At 40.0% G+C, this 20,280-nt stretch overlaps 2 protein-coding genes across 8 annotated transcripts; one reads left to right on the top strand and one right to left on the bottom strand.

The window, feature by feature from the left end:
• Positions 1-27: 27 nt before the first annotated feature.
• si:ch211-219a15.3 (C1q domain-containing protein) lies at positions 28-10,725 on the bottom strand. Of its 7 annotated transcripts, none has more exons than XM_010890313.3 (4): positions 10,586-10,725; positions 8,754-8,881; positions 8,125-8,308; positions 28-1,788 (listed from the first exon to the last, which is right to left on the bottom strand). In XM_010890313.3, exons 3-4 carry the CDS (start codon positions 8,141-8,143, stop codon positions 686-688), a joined length of 1,122 nt encoding a protein of 373 aa, XP_010888615.1. In that variant the 5' UTR covers positions 8,144-8,308; positions 8,754-8,881; positions 10,586-10,725; the 3' UTR covers positions 28-685. The 7 variants fall into 7 exon arrangements, with proteins under 7 accessions (XP_010888615.1, XP_019895977.1, XP_010888617.1 ...); XM_020040418.2 differs by having other exon boundaries at positions 28-1,662; XM_010890315.3 differs by having other exon boundaries at positions 8,125-8,233.
• Positions 9,591-17,796, top strand: ube2na (ubiquitin-conjugating enzyme E2Na). The gene is made up of 4 exons (XM_010890319.5): positions 9,591-9,708; positions 16,615-16,861; positions 17,082-17,222; positions 17,384-17,796. Exons 1-4 carry the CDS (start codon positions 9,679-9,681, stop codon positions 17,428-17,430), a joined length of 465 nt encoding a protein of 154 aa, XP_010888621.1. The 5' UTR covers positions 9,591-9,678; the 3' UTR covers positions 17,431-17,796.
• The last annotated feature ends 2,484 nt before the right edge of the window (positions 17,797-20,280 follow it).

Raw genomic sequence — 20,280 nt, 5'->3', positions numbered from 1 at the left:
ATAGAGCCAACAGAAAACAAGTAAGCATTTCACTGTTAGTCAAAACTTGGTTAACTAACCACATGACAAATACATTTTATTTAAATGAGCTTTACATCATGGAACTGCTCCTTCAACAATCAATATTTTTTCACTGTGCATTTAGGACAGACCAAACCTTCCCAACCAAACCCATTCAGGTGACAGTTAGGCAGGCAAATAACCCCATAGCCTTTAGTGAATGTAAAAATAAAACATCTGGGAGTCATGAGGTGTCCAAGGATTCCTGATTTTTCAACATCATATACCATTATATTATATTACATAACTGTGGTTTGAAATCAGCCAAAAATGCAAAAGAGAAATTCTCACGTCTAATGCCTTACAGAGAAGTTATACAACATAATTATGTGTTAAGATCGTTAGCTTGTTGATAATCCAAAAAGTGAAATCATAGCTTTATCTTGAGAAATGATAAAACCCTGCAGGAAATTGCTGTGAAATCAATAAAAGGGTAAAGAAATGCATGTTTGTTTAACACGTGTATCTCTGACACCATTTCCAAAAGATTCTGCCGTTGTGGCTCAATCCACTCCCAGCAACTGACTACGGCTTTATTCACAAACGATGCATACAGTCGCGCCCGGTCCCTCAGCGCAGGTTTGGATGTGTGACATAGCACTATGTCCAGTGTGTTTTACACACCTCAGAGCCCTCCCAAACGAGTTCTGTCCTGGTGGTGATGGCGTGGGGCGATGGGCCTGGAACGCTGCTCAACGTCTGGGTAAACCAGAAACCCGGAGAACGTGGTGTAACGCCCCTGGTTGCTGTAGACGGCGTAGCGCTCATCCTGCTGACTGTAGAGCCACACGCTGTCGCCCACACGCAGTGACAGGAGGAGGCTCTGGCTCTGCATTTCCCTCCTCCTGGACGTGTCCTCGTCAAACACCATGGCCTGCACGTCGCCCTGGCCCGTCATCAGCTTCACCGACAGGGCCCGGCGCGGGTGCTTCCCCACCGTGAAGGCGAAATAGTAGGCCCCCGGGTGGCGGCAGTCAAAGCGGCCGGACGTCATGTTGAAGTGCCCGCCTATGTTGACGTACTCCACGTCGAACGCCAGGGGCTCCTTCTCCTGGCGCCCGTTCTCCCCCAGAAACGGGGACGTCCTGGCCACGGAGAAGGCCGAGCGAGGCACCTCGGCGCCACCCCGGCCGTCCGCGGGGTCTGCAGGCGGGGGGCAGTTTAGGTAGGGCTGAGCCGGTGTGGATAGGTGGTTGCTGAGGTGACGGGTGGCAGAGATGTCAGGGTACACCAGGTATCCAGTGAAGGTGATGTAAGGGCCCGCACTGCTGTACAGAGCATACTGAGGACTGTCCTGCAACATCAGCCACACTGTGTCCATGGCTTTCAGGCTGATCATGACACTTTGACTCTGGACCTTACGCCCTTTGTTCCTGTAGTCGTCGTAGGCCACAGCCTGCACCTCCTGCCCGTTCTTCACCAGAATGACGGACAGCATCTTCTTGGGATACTTCCCCACGGTGAAGGAGAAGTAATAGGCCCCAGGGACTCTGCAGCGGAAGTGACCCGTGTCCGGGTTGAAGTCACTTCCTGCATTGACTAGGAGCCTATCAAAGGTCAGAGCCTTCTGGTTGCCTCCCAGGATGCTGTTGGTTCGCGTGGCTGAGAAGGCAGAGTGAAGGCCTGTCATCATGGGAGACACATGAAGGGGTGCGACCGGCCCCAAAAAGCTGAGCAGGCCCAACAGACAGGCCAGTTGCCAGGAAATGATCAATGATGGCCCCTCAACTAGAAGAGATAAACAATTAATAGTATTACCTCACTTTTCTTCAAAAACTACTTTAAATAGTCATTTTATATACTGGGTGTTCTATTCTATTTTGTATTATTGTACTGTATGTAAACGTTTTTGTGCTATGACAGTTTACCTTAATGACTCCAAGCTTTCAAAGATTTCCTAATATAGATATTTTTGACCTCATACAGTAAAATCCGGCAAAACAGTTTTACACCTTTATAAAGTATTATATTTTCGGTTAAATTTTTTTCAGAGTTACCAGGTTACCAGGACAGAACACTGGCCCATGTGTGGTGCTTAGATGTTATGGGCAAAGACAGTGCAATGGGTCATTATGAGATGGGCTGGCTGAAATACCCAGTGAGTGGGTTAGGAAAGGGTGGTTGAGCCCTGTCAGGATCCATCCCACTTCTCAAGGGAGACAGCCCATAGAAGCAACAGCCTCTCTAATTCTGCTGGTATTGTCTGTTCTCTATGTGCACTGGGAAAAAGGACTAGATTAAACCCTGGTTCATCTGTTCCTATGTGTCTGGACAATGGAACATTTTCTGAGTGGAATGAGGTTGAGCAGGGGCATTAAGGGGAGTGTAGGTTAGGGATGCTTTTTACACAAGCAACATTTTTTTTCTTCTAAATAATAACTTTTGTTGCTATGAGAACTGAGGGTTGAAAATAGAACCATGCTCATAAGGTCCTTTATTACCGTAAACAAACCTTTTGTAAGGCTCAATAAATATTGTAAAAACTCTACAGGTGTTATTATTGTGGTAATTTACCTAATCAGTCATTTTATTTTGCCAGGACTGTGGCTTAAATGTGTGTATTTTGTTTTCCTGTGAAACATTATGTACACTTTGTCAATTCATAAATAAATCCCTAAAATAGTGTTTTATTCTCAGAATAATTTAATCAGGAAATCCTATATGCAAATAGTTTCACAGATATATGTCAAAATCCAACAACAAATGTTGAATAGTTAACAAAAGCAAAGGATGATTAGCAAACAAAGTTGTTTTTTAATGTTCAAACCCGTTTTTATGAATGCTGCAGAATTCTGTATTTTACAGATTTGTGGCCTTACATATTTGTGAGTTGCTCCACATATTGGTGAGGGCAACTGCATATTTGTGAGTTGCTCCACATATTGGTGAGGGCCACTACATATTTGTGAGTTGCTCCACATATTTGTAAAGGCCACTACATATTTATGAGTTGCTCCACATATTTGTAAGGGCCCCTACATATTTATGAGTTGCTCCACATATTTGTGAGGGCCACTACATATTTGTGACTAGCGTTTCATATATGTGAATCACATTTTACAGATCAGTTGCATACAGGATCCAGTCATAGGTGTCTTTCATGTTTTCATCACCCAGCTAATTTAATATTGCCAGTCTTTTAACTCTTCAAATGTAACAGGATGAAAAGGTAAAGCATCCTATCAACCCATGTTTTGCATTACAGGTAGTCGCTAAGTAAAGAAAAAGTGTTGTAGGAAGACTACAATTCCATTAGAGGGGTGGGCGGTCAAACGTTTCTCAAACTTTCTTTATTTGATTAAATATTTGTTTCTTACAAATACGATCGCAGTAGCATTAAACTAAATTTACCATTGTGTACAGGTGGATACAATGATTTTATCCAATATAATATTTTGTCCATTTTGTGATCTACCCTATTTGCATGTTTGTGCCGTCTGCTCTTCAGTCCGAAAGATGCAACTGATGATCAGGTCAGTCTATATAATTCTGATGCAAAAACTGTGTTAAACTTAGGAAATAATTCAGTACATGGTTCAGTTATGTCGAGAGATTATTGCAAAAGTGTGTGTGTGTGTATTACTTTACAAAAAGTAAGACATGCATTTTCATGTTTTACATAGTTCATAAATGGACACATATTGAAATTGCAATGAGTGTCTGTGTATATATAGTCAATGAGTTTGTAGCTCTCACATGGATGCACAGAGCAGGCGAGATACTGAGCTATGGGGAGCAGAAAAGAACTGTGTAACAAGGTAATGGAAATGTATAAAGTTGGTAAAGGATATAAAAAGATAACCAAAGCCTTGCAAATGCCAGTCAGTACTGTTCAATCACTTATTAAGAAGTGGAACATTCTTGGATCTCAATACCAAGCTCAGGTAGACCAAGAAAGATTTCAGCCTAAACTGCCAGAATAATTGTTCAGGATACAAATAAAAACCCACAGGTAACCTCAGGAGAAATACAGGTTGCTCTGGAAAAAGACGGTGTGATTGTTTCTAGGAGCACACACGATACTTGAACAAAAATGAGCTGCATCCAGTTGCCAGAAAGAAGCCTTTACTGCGCCACAAAAAACCCAATGCCACAAAGAAGCCCAATGCCACAAAAAACAGAATACCATCCCCACTGTGAAGCATGGTGGTGGCTCACTGATGTTTTGGGGGTGTGTGACCTATAAAGGCACGAGAAATCCTGTGAAAATTGATGGCAAGATGAACGCAAATTGTCCTGGCAGACAATTTGCATTCTTCTGCACGAAAGCTGCGCATGGGATGCTCTTGGACATTCCAGCATGACAATGACCCTAAGCACAAGGCCAAGTTGACCCTCCAGTCGTTACAGCAGAAAAAGGTGAAGGTTCTGGAGTGGCCATCACAGTCTCCTGACCTTAATATCATCAAGCCACTCTGGAGATCTTAAATGTGCAGTTCATTCAAGACGACCAAAGACTTTGCATGACCTGGAGGCATTTTGCCAAGACGAATGGAAAGCTATACTGCCTGCAAGAATTTGAGGCCTCATAGACAACTACTACAAAAGATTGCACGTTGTCATTGATGCTAAAGGGGGCAATACACAGTATTAAGAACTAATGATATACAGACTTTTAAACAGGGGTCAGTTAATTTTTTTCTTTGTTGCCATGTTTTTTTAATGATTGTGCTATTCTGTTATGACCTACAGTTGAATGTGAATCCCATAAGAAATAAAAGATGTGTTTTGCCTGCTCACTCATGTTTTCTTAACAAATGGTACATATATTACCAATTCTCCAAGGGTATGCAAACTTTTAAGCACAACTGTAGGTTTTATAGCATCATTGGATTTTTGTGTGTAAACTGGAAATGTTTTGCACTTAGCTGAAAGATATCATGTACTCTGTCCCATTAGTGAATGCTGTGACTGTCTTGTCAAAAGCCTGTTATTTACTGTGACTATCTGCTACAGGTATGTCACTTTGCTGAATCCATTTCATTTCATTTATCTACTCATGTTTTATTTCTTATTGTACATTTACAATTTGATCACACAAGGGTCCGAAAGATGCAACGGATGAGCAGTGAATGCCGTGACCGTCTTGTCAAAAGCCTGTTATTTATAGTGATATTTTTCTGTTACAGCCAACACTAAAACTATCAATCCAAGATCCTGGTGTACGAGAGTTTGTTTGCCTCAGTCTACAGTCGGTAACACAAGTCATCTAATAGACAATGTATTCTAGCCGAGGATAAGATTAGCTAACAAGCTAATATAATGTTACTGCATGCCAGAGGTAGTTAAACAAGAAACCAGGCAAGCCAAGTTCAGCTGGCCTGCAATAGAAAACATTGCTATCTCGAGATTCAAACCCAGGTCACCCATATAAAAGGCTGTGTTGCTAACCACTACACCATAGAGCAGTACATTTGCAGGGTGTCAGTATAGCCTCTTGTCTCGATCTCGAACAAATCCTATTTTGTCACTGGCTGTTTTAACAGTTAATAGGCCATTTCTTACTAAGTTTACCTCTCCCACAAATAGCGGCTATGTATGGCGTTTGCCACTGGATGTTTTAACAGTGTATTAGCCAGTAATAAGTTTTACCGGTATCTACTAACTTACTGGATTAGTCATAAAAATATAGCAATTGCTAGCGAGTCTGCCAAAGCTATTTCATTTCATGGCATAAGAACTTATTTTTTGCTTTCATGTCAAAACAACATACTTTTTTCTTTCATTTGTGATAGTTATTTATACAATAACTATCAATAAAGCAACGATAACTAACTTTTTCATCAAGTAAAAAGATGCGAAAATCGTGAAATCTACCATAAATAATTAATAAATGTCATTGCTCTCAGTAGATTCAAACTTTGGTCTTCTACATGAGAGGCACTGTCTTTAACCACTATGCCACGGCATTACACATTTCAGCAGTCACTAGACTCCATTGAGGATTGTGTTAGACTGACTGAAGTTTTTTATTAAGTTTACCTCCATCACAAGTAGGGTCTATGAACTGTATTGCTTCTGCCACTGGCCGTTTTAACAGCTTATTAGCCAGTAATAGGCGTACTAGTATCTACTAACTTCCTAGGAATAATCGTAAGTATTGAGCAATTGCAAGGGAGACTGAAGATGACATTTCCATGCCAGAAACAGTGGCAACTGTATGAACGTACACAGTTTACGATTTTAGCCAGCAAAGTTTCCGTCAATACGGAATAATTCACCACACATCGCCTGCGAGGAGATACGAACACAAGACCTACAGATCACAAGTCCGCTTCTCTAACCACTACGCTATTTAACAAGGGATAGCCAGTCATTCAGTTAGTCAGTCAGTCACTCACTTAGTAAGAGACGTTAACTCTTAGCCGGCTCCGCTTACACGGTCCGGCAAAAAAAAGCATTGAGCAGAGCTGACTCCTGGTTCTACATTGAGCAAAGCATAACCAGAACGATAGAGGTCCTAATCTGTATCCCGTATGCAAGTGATAAAATGCAACTCACAAATATGTAGCGGCCCTCACTAATATGTGGAACAACTCACAAATATTTAAGGCCACTCACAAAATGTAATGCAGTTCACAAATCGGTAAAATGCAGGTGAAAAATCCTGTAACATTTACAAAAAACACGTTTGAACATAAAAAAACCGTCATGCATTTATTTGCTAATCGTCCTTTGATTTATTTAACAATTCATCATTTGTTTTGGGATCTTGACATATGTTTGTGAAACTATATGCATACATTTCCTGACAGTGATTTTTTTCATTATGTATTTGTGACTCGCTGTATATATTTGTGACTCGCTACTTAAAAGTTTACAACATTTTAATAGAAATCTCCGTACTTCTCCGGGTGTGCCTTCTTAATTCAACAAATATCATATTAAAGTGCTAGTTGTTTGGTTCTTAAAATCCCTCAAAAAGATTTTTATTTATTTACTGTGATTTACTGTGATTTTATGTATGTATGTCCCTAATTTGAAGGTAAATCCTGATATGTGAAAGGGAGGTTTGTTTAAATCAGGGCTGTCCAACCCTGTTCCTGGAGATACTGTCCTGTAGGTTTTCTCTTTGTGACTAACCTGATATAGCTTTTCATCCAGCTAATTATTAGAATCAGCCCTATAGGACAGTAGAGCCCCAGGAACAGGTTTGGGCAACCCTGATTTTAAATATTAAATAATACATATTTTTTAATCTAATACATTTTGTAAATCTAATAGTCATACTATAATATTAAAACAGGCAAACTTATGCTACTTGGTGAGGCAACGTTCTGGTGCTACATGTTGGAAAACAAATGGGATCAACCATAGCATATCACAGATAGAAAAGCTAGACATGAATAAAGAATGTCCCACTAGCTGTTGCACACAACAAGCCTCCATTCTCCCTGTCATGGGTGATTCATGGTTGATTTAAGATGAAATCGTTATTCTGTTTACAGTCAACCAGTTGTATTATTTGGCACTTTATAGGCACTTGTCCTTAATAGAATTAATGTATTTTTATATAGTAAACACATTCTCACAAAATAATACAATTAGGTGAATATTATCCCGCTTAAAAGTTACCAAATTGGTCAATTTAGGGTCTCTCTCTGTTCTACTTTGCTGTGGCCTGTTATTAGAACTCTGGCACTGTAGCTGTCGCCAATTCCAGTTTGAAAATCTATGGTGACACTGAGGAATTAATCCTGGTTTATAGAACATCCTCTAAAACATGCCATTATGTGTTGTAACTATGAGAATCCAGTATATTTTATGAGTATGCAATATAATATATGAGAATATAAACAACATATCAGCAAAAACAGAAAACCCATAAAATAATGTTTTAAAATGTGTGTCCACTCTTTTATAAGCTATATTATGTTGTAATGTAATTCAACCATGTACAACAAATTCCCAAAAGCCAAATCATATTGAAGGCCTATGCGTGCATTCAATGCCGGCCAACATTTTATGATACTTTTTTTAACCAACTTACAAGAACATTAGTTGTTTTCATATGTATACATATATATAAAATAGAAGGAGAGACAGGGAGAGATTGGGTCCTACCTGTTCTCAGAGTTTGCATGGCTGTAGACAGCTGGTCACCTCTCTAGTCAGTCCCTTCCACTTTGATGCTTTTCTGGTGTGTCGTGTCTCCCACAGTTCGACCAGCCCACTGCCCCCAACCGCATTAGACAGTGTCCATTTGGAGGAGTCAAGAGGTGGAGCCCCATGGGACCTATTGCTTTTTCTATTCTCACAGATAATTTATTACAGTATGCTAACCAATCTTTTTGTAACTGGTAGTTCAGTGACTGGATGAGAAATGACATTCAAATCAATAATTATAAACACAGATCGGTGTTTCTTTAACCATGCCAGTTTGGCCTAAATGCAATAAAAATGCAACCATGTACCTAACAGAAACAGTATCTATCTTTGTGTAAAGGCTTCTTGGCAGTATGAAGAAACAGCCATTGCAATTACTGGGAAAGCTTCTTTTAGTTTTTTACTATAGGGCTCAGTTGTGATCACTGACAGAAGGGAAGTCAAGCCAAAAACAATTATCTAACTTTTCCATGATCCAGACAGACAAATAAATATTGAAATGCCTCATTTAAATACATTGTTTCACGGAAGTATAGGCCTAGTTATTAAGCACTGTTTATACAAATGTCTCAATTAAATATGCTTACCGAATGTAAATTTGATATGTATCTATTGGCCTTGGTAGACCACTAATGGGTAGTACCTCCATGGAACTTCTTGAGGATCGCCCATTGAAGCAGCCAGTGATTTAGACAGCCATACCTGATTCTACACTCTGTAAATGGTCAGAGAAATAATTTTCAAACAAAACTAGGATGTTATCTGAGAACCCAAGGTTGGTTAGTCTATGTATTAATATGATTGATGAATTAAAATACTTCTGCAGCCACACAGTACTGCCTGATGTCTATGGTAGGATGTCATTTAGGACCTTCAGTGTTGCTGAAGTACACCTATGGCAAGCACTGAAACCTGACCGGAACTCATTTATAAGTGTCCACATTTTGGATCTCCTTCAAATGAACTGAAAAGAAAAAACTGAGGTAGCTCTTGGGGAAAGCTGTGTACATGAGCGGCAGTGTTGGCAGCTGCATTAGGTAAGATTTAAATGTTTGGCCATCCCTAAGAAATAACATTATTGAAGCTCTCAAACAGTCTTGCTTTTGTCGGAGGTGATAGTCTATTCACATTTTAGTGGTGAAGGCATCTTAGGTCAAAGCATTATTATTTTACATAGATTTTACATTGTTCCCGCTGGCTAACACATTTTGTGATAGAGCCAGCAGGAAAACAGTTGTCAGTACAAACATCTGGTTTCCCGATAAATATTTAAAAATACTATATGTTGTTAGTTACTTTTTAACAGATCAGAGATGTCTATACTGCATAGACGGGAATGTTTCCGATCACTGGAACTTATTATATTAAAACTACATTTTCCATCTTGTTGTTTCGTACTAATGGTCTCATCATGACGCAGAACACCGGAACTCGGAAAGACGTGTTTGCGCCTTTCGCTGTCAAAGAAGGAAGGAGCATTGAGTCACAGCTAAACGCCGCATTAAATATAAGATGGCAGGACTTCCCCGGAGGATCATTAAGGTAATTGTACCTTGATTTACATTAAATTATACGGAATATTATTTTTAATTATGACAGAGCCATGCATTCTTAGCGGATAATTTGATGTCCCACAGTGTTAAATTATAATAGTTAGCAGACTAGCAAGTAGCATTCTAGCCTTTGCGCTAACTGCAAAGTTACTTCCGTTTTGTGCTTCTTCCTAAACGGGCTGGTTAAAAATACATCCTTGTTAAATGGCGGTGAAATGCGGCGTTTGGGTGGTTGTTTATTTGTTGATACATTATACACGGTTAATGTAGCCTACTGACCAGAGATGGAGAAAGAGTTATTTAAATATCTTTCTGACTACGTTAGCCATGGACCCAGACAGCCAACCATTCTAGGCTCGCTAGCTAACTACTGTAGCTAACGTAAAGCAAGCAGTCAAAGAATACACAATCCCACAGCCTAGTTAGTTGGCTATTCCCTTTAACTACCGACTGCCTGCAATATAAACTCTTGGCATCTTTATGTGGGGTTAAATTGCTTATAAGAGTAGCGACAATAAAGATTGATTGTGACAAATATTTTCCGCAAGGCCTGAGTTGCTGACTAACTAGCTATTAAAGCAAGCTGTCATAAGTACTGTATAGGCAGACGCCAGCACATACGTGCGATCTCTGCTTTAGATACGATTTAATGGTATGATTCGCCTTAACCGAACCATTCGACACTGATTAAAAATACTGCTAATAGTAATCTTGTGTCACACGAATTAGTGTGGTGTCAGGGTTATATAGGCCAACACGCAGCAAATGTTTTTGTTTAGCCCAACACTACCATTAGAATGTCAGACATTCAATTTTCTTGCTGACACAATAACATTCAGAAATAAGTAGAAAAAGATTTCACATACCTTACATAAGTGAAAGAGGAAGACAGTTTTAAACTTTCAAATGGCAACCATTTCGGTAAACGTTCGAACGTTGCGTCCCTGGCAACCATTTCGGCCCCGCCCATAAAAGTACCAAAATGATTTTATTGAAATGAACTGATTCTATCGCGTTACATAGCTTAAAATGATAGTAATATATTCTGCCTATAACCGAATTGATGTGCATGCAAGTAACTCACCTGCCATTTTAAACTACGAAATCGCTGTGGTGAAACTGAGTTAGCACTGGTGTCATTTGCGCTACATGAAAATGGAATGTCATTGAATGCGTTAAAACTTACTGGTCAAATGCAATATTTTCTTCAAATTCTGTTTATTTCAAAGTTAACACATAAGTTCTTAAGATTTTGTTGCATTTTGATGTGGAGTTGTAGCACCTATATAAACCCCACAAAAAATATTAACAATTATTAGATATTACAACAAAAGGAATTGTGTTATTCTGCATACAAGTGGATTATACAAAATCGACCAGGTTTTCCGAAGTATCTGGACAAAACAGTTCGGTATAACTTTAGTATATCCAAAATTTGCAAAACAAAATGTATTCATTATGAGAAAAAAACTGCTGATCTGTAGGTGAGCTTGTAGGAATCCTAGAGCAAAACCCCATCTCCTTGTTCCAGGGATTCTTCTTCATATACAACATATTTGTATTATATTGTATGTTTTTATAAATGTTTAAGATTTGATAGTTTGTGTTGCGTTCCTTTCATGTGATACGATTTTGCAAGTACGTAATATATTATGCAAGTACGTTGTCATGCAAATGTAACGTATCATGCGCAATTGTCTGGGACAGATTTAAGTAAAATTTGAAATTAACAGGTTGTGCTACTTTTGCTAATTCACTTGACAACTGTCTAGCAAACGCTGCCTGTGGCACCAACCAGCTGGGTATATGCAGCAATTTAGCTACATTTTGATATTAGTGAAGATACATTTTTCCTTACAGATATTTATATTGCTATTGCTAGCTATTTTGTATATATCCAGCTAGAATATAATTAATACATTTCAATCCCCAAAATAGCTTCATTTTTAGCAAAACAGATTAAATTCAATTGGTTTTTCAACATTCTACTGTTTCTTTAATGTTCTTGGTTGTTGCTAAGGTAACCAAGGGGCCCCACGTCATTGATGAAAAAAAAAACTGTATTCCTCCATTCTGTATTTACGAGTTGCCTTACTCCCCAGACAACATGTTACCAGTGCATTTGGAGAAATTATTGTCACACAGCAGCTTCGGTAGCGTATATCAGCAGTCCGGTTGGGAGGGAGTTGTGGGGTTGGCAGGTATTTTACCCCAGCCTTTGTTTTTGAAGGGGTTTAAATAGCATAACCACTGCATGGTAGTACAGGTTAGCTCCCTTTATGGTCTGCAGTCTCTGACTTATTGGTGCACAGGTTGTCAGGCTTACTTGCACTGTAACATCTAGTAACGTTAGAGCGGAGCCAACCAGTACTCTTTTGTTGCTAGTAGTAGCTATGGGGTCTTGATGGACTGTGAGTGCTGCACATCGAACTGAGGTTGCCTGGCAACCCCGAGTTACCATCATTATAATGCAAGTGTGCAACACCTCAGCGAGTGTACCTGAATAACCTGCAGTAGTCAACAAATAACAATTGTAGTGCACTGTGGAGATACCTCCAGAAAAAAACATTGAAATAGTTAGTTAATATTTTGCTCCCTTCAGTCTAACTGCTACGTGCATGTGCTTTGAGACATATTGTGTGTTGTATTTATATTAGCTAACCACAATTAAGTATTTTCTTCTTGCTCCATCTCAACTCTGCTTGGCTCCATTAACATTGTAAAATGAATGTCTGAGAAGTACAGCATTCACATCAGGCTACTTTCCTCTATGTATTTAACCTCTGGCAGCTTATGCACATTTGAGTTTATTTTGCCACCCAGATTATATTTAGTTGACATAAATGCAACAAATGTATATCCTAGCTACTCTAATGTATACATTTATGATAATGTCATGTTAATGGCAAGATGAATGGACCATGGCCAAACTAAATGTTTTTTGCCATGCATGTTAGTGGACGTTTGTCGCTAGTCCAAAAGTTATATTTAGCCTAACTGTGAGGTGTTTGCTGCAGTGTATTACACATACAGATTATACTATTTGTGTTAAAAAAAAAAATGGATATCAAGAATCACGTAACTTTTTTCTGGTAATGTATCGAAGTGAAATGTGCTAGGATCCTGACCTCCCTAGCCTGCACTATGCTCATCTCAAAGGTAGGCTATAACATGTCGGGCAGAGAGCATGCAGCTCTCCACAATTGGTTTATGTGGAACAGTTCACTGAAGAACGAGACTGACGGGATAGGAAAACATCAGGGTAGATGTGCCATGTCATGATCGGTCTAATTAACTGTAAATGTCAAGGAAGTTATGGTCACGTGAACAAGGTATTGTGACAAGGTATGGTGCCTGCAACACCATCCAGCGTGACCGGTTTGGCGGTGGGTCAGACCCATCATCAGATCTTACGCTGGTGCAGTGGGCCCTGGGTTCCTCCTGGTGCAGGACAATGCCCAGTCTCATGTGGCCAGTTCCTGGATGACGAAGGCATTGATGCCATTGACTGGCCCATGTTTCCCCAGACGTGAATCCAATTGAGAACCTCTGGGACATTATGTATTGGTGCAATCCTACGCTGCCAAGTAGTGCCGCAGACTGTCCAGGAGCTCACTGATGCCCTGATCCAGATCTGGGAGGAGATCCCCCAGGACACCATCCGTGTCTCATCAGGAGCATGCCCAGACATTGTCAGGAGTGCCTACAGGCACATGGGGGCCATACATATTACTGAGTCGTATTATGAGTTCCCGTGATTAAATTCTCCCAAATTGGAACAACCTGTGATTTCTATAGTTTACTTAGATTTTCGGTGTGTGTTTGAATCCAGCCCTCAATTGGTTGGTGATTTTCGTTTCCATTGACTGTTCTCAATGAATTACACAATGTACAGTAAAGATTTTGATCTTTAATATATTTTGTTCGAGATCCATTGTGAATTGCTTCACAACATCAAACTGCCTTTTCTGATTCTGTTTATACATTGATCAGGACCAGGCTTCATAGGTCACCACTCATTCCACTCCAGTACACACTGTGTGAGACACTACCTTTAGACCCCAGTAGCTGCTGGGAGATACAGTCAATAACCTCGGGGGGGGGGGGGGGGGGGGGGGGGGGGGGGTAGTGTGCGACAATTAAGATTTTGACGTGTTTAAATTATAGAAATGTACCACAGATGCAAATCTGGCCTCAAGTGGCTTTCATCTAGATAAAACTGTATAATTGTAGTCAAAATAGGCTCTATTGTGTGCGTGCGTGTGTTTGTGCATGGGTTGATGGTTTTCACTCATTCACGAAACAATATTTATGACACTATCATCTTCTAGCATCTGGTTATATTGGAGATTACAGTATCCTTCTATCTACTTCATAAAACCACTACACACATTGTTCTGCAACAAATATGTAGGCTTCAACTATTAGTTGCCCTCTATCCTATGATTCATTTCACCATCCTAACATCAAGCCCCTCTAACAAGGTCCTAGAGATGGGCAATGCTAAACTGATGTTCCCATCCCACTCAGTGACACCGTAGTATCACTTGTATGGTATCACATAAGATCACTGAGTTGTCATTCATGAAATTACTATATGCTAACACAGAGAGAGGGACTGACATGCAGTTGACATGCTGGGTAACATATGATGGCTGAAGGTGGTTGAAGGTGGTGGGAAGAGGTGCAGTGGAAAGTGTTCTCTGTGGGCTTGGCCCCCTGAGCCCTGTGAGCGTGGGACTGTTCCTGGGAGCCTCTCTCCTGTCTGTGTTTGGACTGTGTGTTTTTGTATGTGGGTTATCTGAAACATTTCAGGAATCCTGCCCTGAGTAGTGTTCATTTAATGGGTGATTCCATGTGTAGAGCCCTAGGAAACCTGCAATGCGGAAATGGTGCACAGAATCGATACCTTGTTCCGTGATTTGTGTTTTCTGCAGCTTTCTAAAGAGGGAATATCGGATTGCTTGTCTGTGTGACAGCTAGTTGTGATGCAAATGGTAACTGTCTTCTGGTAGATGGAAAGGTAATCTAGACACTTCTGACCAAACATAACAAATGTGTAAGTAAGCTGAATGTATATCTAAATGTAAAAAAACTTAGCCAATATAAAGCAGTGAGAAAATGAGGGGTTTGCAATGGAAATATTTAGTGGAACTGGCTTTAAGGGCTAGGTTTGAACACCACTAGTCTAGCCTATTCTCTCTTGCCTCAGGTGGGCCAGCCTCCTGCATACCATAAGGCTGTATCACATGGAGGTGTGTCTGTGTGTGTCTGTGTGTGTGTGTGTCTGTCTCTCTCTCTCTACTGGTCCCAGCCCGGGGCACTTGGCAGCTCTGCGTTAGTCAGCCTATGGGACTAGGTATTCCTGCAGCTAGAGATTTATGGGAATGTTAGATGTCATTGATGTCAATGGGCTATGTGAATTAGGACACGTTTCAAATGTTGTGTAAGAAGCCACGTGATAGATGAACTATTGTACATGTAAATAGAGTTGTGACTTTTTTTGCACAAAGTAAACAAGCAGGTCCTAAAATTAGGGATGTGCATTGGACCTGATTTTATTATTAAAATATATTTTATTAACTAATAAATAATATTTTATTAATCTTTTTATTGTTCAGATTAGTGAACTGTCATCCAGTTGATAACAGTATATATCATTGCGCCTCTGACCACCACACTAGATACACACATGGACATATCTGAAGTCCGTTTAACCCGAGGTCCGATCTGTTATCTGGCTGGGTCAGATAGCCTTCAACATGTAGTTGACCTTCCTTGATCCTGAGTCAGATCAAGCAAGGTGACCACAGATCTCAGGTCATTGTGATAATATGTGAAACACTGACTGTATATGAAATTTTAAGTAGAAAATATCCCGACAGTAATAAACATCGTATCATTCACATTTGCTACACTTTGCAGTTTGTCCATGAGATGCTATTTACCCTTTCATCTCTCTTTGTTTGTGTTTTGTGTTTTAAGCTCCTACTGAACTTCCATCACTGTTTCCATTGGATTTAAGATACTACCCATTGTATTTGCAAATAATATCATGCACTACTTCTGTGTGAGGTGACAAAAATTACTTTCAAAAGCTCCACAGCTCTGAATGTTCATGTCATTTATTCCAGCCTACTATAAGGCATCACCAATGCACTTTTATAGAAATTGGTGCACAGGCCAGGTAACGCATATGTTTAAGCAATTGTTTATTTAACAAATTAATGAATGCACAAAAATGTGCATAAGAGAGAGGGCATTTTGGAGAAAGATGCATGTGCCTTCTTACAACCCAGACCACTTCTCTGAATGTTTTAAATTACAGAGAACTTTCTGAAAGTGACTGTATAGCAGAAACCATTTGATCGGCCGAACAGTAACAAAATCCATTTGAAAAGTTAACATTCGCTGCCATACTGTACATTAAAACAATATAATTGATCATTCCTGGTGAACATATGTAGCTAAATGGCATCAGTAAAGCTATTAATTTGGCTTTCAATTTTGCACTATAGCTACTTAAATATTTTTGCATGCAAATGTTTACAGAAGGGACTGTAAACATATATCAAGGACAAGGAAGAGCTTGTTGTCTGCAGGAGGAGAAATACCCAGAGGCCTCATCTGTCAAGTGTGCACGCAAACTATCTGACATTTGCACTGACAAATGGAATTAAGGCACCTACACAGAAATAGACTGATTTATCAAAGGAACCATTCTTTGCCCAAATGTAGGAGATCACCATTGATAAAACCACTTGTTCTTAACCTATGAGAGATTAGTGTAGAAATTAGACCATAGACACCACTGTACCTGTCCTTACTGTATGTTTGCTGTATGAGTGTCTGCATTCGCCTTTTGGCCTACCCTGTTTGCGTGTCTGTTTCTCAGGAAACTCAGCGCTTGATGGCAGAGCCCGTCCCAGGCATCAAGGCAGAACCTGACGAAGGGAACGCCCGCTACTTCCATGTGGTCATAGCCGGACCACAGGACTCACCCTTCGAAGGCGGCACGTTTAAACTTGAACTTTTTCTCCCTGAGGAATACCCCATGGCAGCTCCAAAAGTACGCTTTATGACCAAAATATACCACCCAAACGTAGACAAGCTGGGAAGAATATGTCTAGACATTTTGAAAGGTAAGGGATGCTTGACTGTTGTCACATGGATTTTGCTATATTTCACTGTAAAAAAAAAAAAGCAATGTGGAACTGTTGGTTTTGTTGGTAATGGCTGTGACATGGAAATGGTCCTACATTTCTGAAAGCTCTTTGCCTCCCTTTTCATCCTTCGCTCATCTTACCCCTTTCTCCCTCTCCTTATTGTCCATTTTTGTTCTTTTATCAAATGTCTCTACAGATAAATGGTCTCCAGCCTTGCAGATCCGCACAGTCCTGCTGTCAATCCAGGCATTACTAAGTGCTCCCAATCCTGACGATCCTCTAGCAAATGACGTTGCAGAGCAATGGAAGTCCAATGAAGCTCAAGCCATAGAGACAGGTGATATTATTGTTTCCTGGTCATCAGGAGCATTACTTGGTCAGAAATGTTTTTTGCCAGTTGCAACACGGACAGTGTCTGTTCAGGGAACATGTCTGAAATATCACTGACTGACCCTAATATTGCCCACTGTGCTCCTCTCTCTTTGTCTCATGTTGCAGCCCGGACATGGACCAGGCTTTACGCTCAGAACAACATAGAAGTCTAGGCAGGTCGCAACAAGCGGAGAGAAACCGAACGTGAAGTCAGTGTGCACACACTCCTCATGTCCTACCAAGACTACTTCTTCATTTGCATTTAAAGGACACCGTCTTGAAGATAAAAAAAATATTAGAAATATAAAAACAACATTTAAGGAACGTATTACAAAACAGGAAAAAGACAAGTGAATTAGAGATTTAAATGCACATAAAAAGAGAGACCTGACTTGTCTTTGTCCTAATTCACTACTGTTCAGATGCATGGGCAGCAAGGGTTTAGATCTAACTCACCACCTGGCTTTATGTTTCCATTGATTTGGATTAAACTTCCAACCCCTGTTTAAACTAGCTTCATGCAGAAAAGGAAAAAAAAACTGTTTGTCTATTACAAGTTTTTTTTTTTTTAGGAGGGGGGGGGGTAATGGTTGGGGTGGGTGGGGATTGTATGGGACTTCTCCAAGATTGCCTAACGTTTTACTTTTATTTTAACTTTTTCTCTCATGATGTTGTTTGTGGAAAGCAGCTGATTAGCCCCACATAGTAGCCCCACCTTTTGAGACACTATGGTTGGACTCATTTCTCTGTAAAAGGCCTGGCAACAAAGCAACCTAATCTAAGCTCCTGCTAAACAACGACTCTGACTTGAACATGAAATACAAAGTAACAATATAACGACTTATCAATCTGAGCCTGTCACCATCATCTTTAACTATTGCCACCGTTGTCTTTGTAGGGACTCTAATGTAGACTTGTGACTTTGTGTGGGTCCGTGGGGGGGGGGGGGGGGGGGGTTGGGCGGGTGAGCAGTAGGTATGGAGGGGACATGAATTCCATAATTTCTGTTTTAGGAATATATTGTGTTATTCTTGTCTTTTTTTGTTTTTGATTTGGATGTTTTTCTGACTTTGCCCTACTATTACTACTAATGACTCTGACTGTGGCTCTTTTAGCTTCTTGTTGTTCGTCACTCTAATGCTCCAGGACAACGGTTGACTTACTCCCCATGGCATTTATGTTAGGAAATAACAAAGGGGAGCATTTGAGTTGGAGTTCAGTTCGGCGGTGTGTGCTGGTGGGAACTGTGCTTGAGGGGTTTGGAAAGTTAGTAGGAATGATGGTGGGACTGGGGAAGGCAGGGTAAAGGGAATGGGGGGGGGGGGGGTCACAGAAACAAACTCCAAGAGGTCAATGACGGCTTTTGTGTCTCAACTGTCACTATTGATCTTTAGTTTGAAAAGTCTGTATTAAATTCACTGTTTGTAAATGCATTCTTTCTATTGAACTGGGGGGAACACATTTTCCTGCTCTCAGAATGTTATAAGACAGTAGACCTGCATTCTTTTTTTTCTGTAAATAAAATCTGTTGATTAATAAGAAAATGTTGTATGACTTATTGTTTTAATAGGCATTGCAGGTTAGGACTTTGAATATATTACATTTATGTTTTAAGTTTAAGAACACAACTTTAGGTCTGATTAACAATAAAAAGTTTCTCAAGGTTTGATTCCTAGGCCAAACTTATTCTCTGTGTATATTAATGGTTTGCTAGCTGCAGGTAATTTACCAAAAGTCAAAACCCAGCTAAACGTGCTTAGCCTCAAAACTTCCTTGGTGTAAATAGGATCTATAGTATGTTGTTACCACTAACTGTTTTTGTATATAGGTTCATTACTCGCTTTCATTCAATGCCATATCACCCACAATGCCAATTATATCTTTATAAAAATGACCATCCTGACAATCCTGGACTATAATGTAACTTACATATGGAGTTAGATGTTTCAATATTCGTAAATATATATAGAAAATCCGTGCGTATATTCATCACAACTCACAAATAAAATTAGGATTTGTAAATGTGAAAAAACATGTTTTTAAATAAAAACATCTGTAAATATCTAGACATATTTCGCAAATAAAACATCTGTAAAATATTTACAACTGTTTCTTAACATAAACAAATGTTGATTTACAAATCTTAATTTAATTTACGGATCTGAAATTTATATTTACACATTGTTGAGACACATACTCCTTCGGTCGACAAGATCTCGTGTGCGTGGTTTCAGTCAGAGGGCTCGCTTGGTGGGACTTATGGAATCTCCGGACTGGATCCTGGTAGATTTTTAGTCTATAGGTAGCTATAGGTAGCTCCGGAAATGTGAGTATAACCTTTATTGTATAACAATATTTTCAGCAAATGACTTGCATCACCAATGGGCAATACAACGCCAAGTGTGTTTCGACTTCAGGCAACTAACTTAAGCACAGTTAGTAATGTCAGCCTACATCTGGTTGGCTAGCTAGCCAGTAGGCTACAGTTGCTTAACTAAAGTAACGAAGCCAGGTATCTAACCCCACCGCGCGGCTGACTAGATAACGGTATGTTGTTGACTTACACAAGTGCATTCTTTTCATTTAGTATGAGTCTTGCACATCGTGCTAACTTTAGTTGTTATAAAAGGAAAACTGTATGCATGTGTTAGTCCTCAGAATGTGTGAAAGTACACCGAGGCCTGGGAACGCCTCGGTGTCCCCCCGGAAGAGCTAGAGGAAGTATCTAGGGAGAGGGAAGTCTGGGCATCTCTGCTTCTGCTGCCCCTGCGACCCGGCCCTGGATAAGCGGAAGAAGATGGATGGATGGACTCTTCAGTTCCTTTGCAGTATTTTTAGAATGACATTCCCTAATATTCAAAGTGTTAAATTTACTAAATGCATGAACTATACTGTAGTGATATTTGCTGACTTCTACACTACCTGAATCTCAGTGTTCTTACCTTTTTGCAGCAACGTGTTTTAACGACCATCCTCTTTGCCACCACTACCAAATTATGGCCCGTCATTGAACTCCTAAAATA

This window comes from Esox lucius, chromosome 19 (assembly GCF_011004845.1).
Source record: "Esox lucius isolate fEsoLuc1 chromosome 19, fEsoLuc1.pri, whole genome shotgun sequence".
Lineage (NCBI taxonomy): Eukaryota > Metazoa > Chordata > Actinopteri > Esociformes > Esocidae > Esox > Esox lucius.
This window is presented reverse-complemented; position numbering and strand designations above follow the sequence as displayed.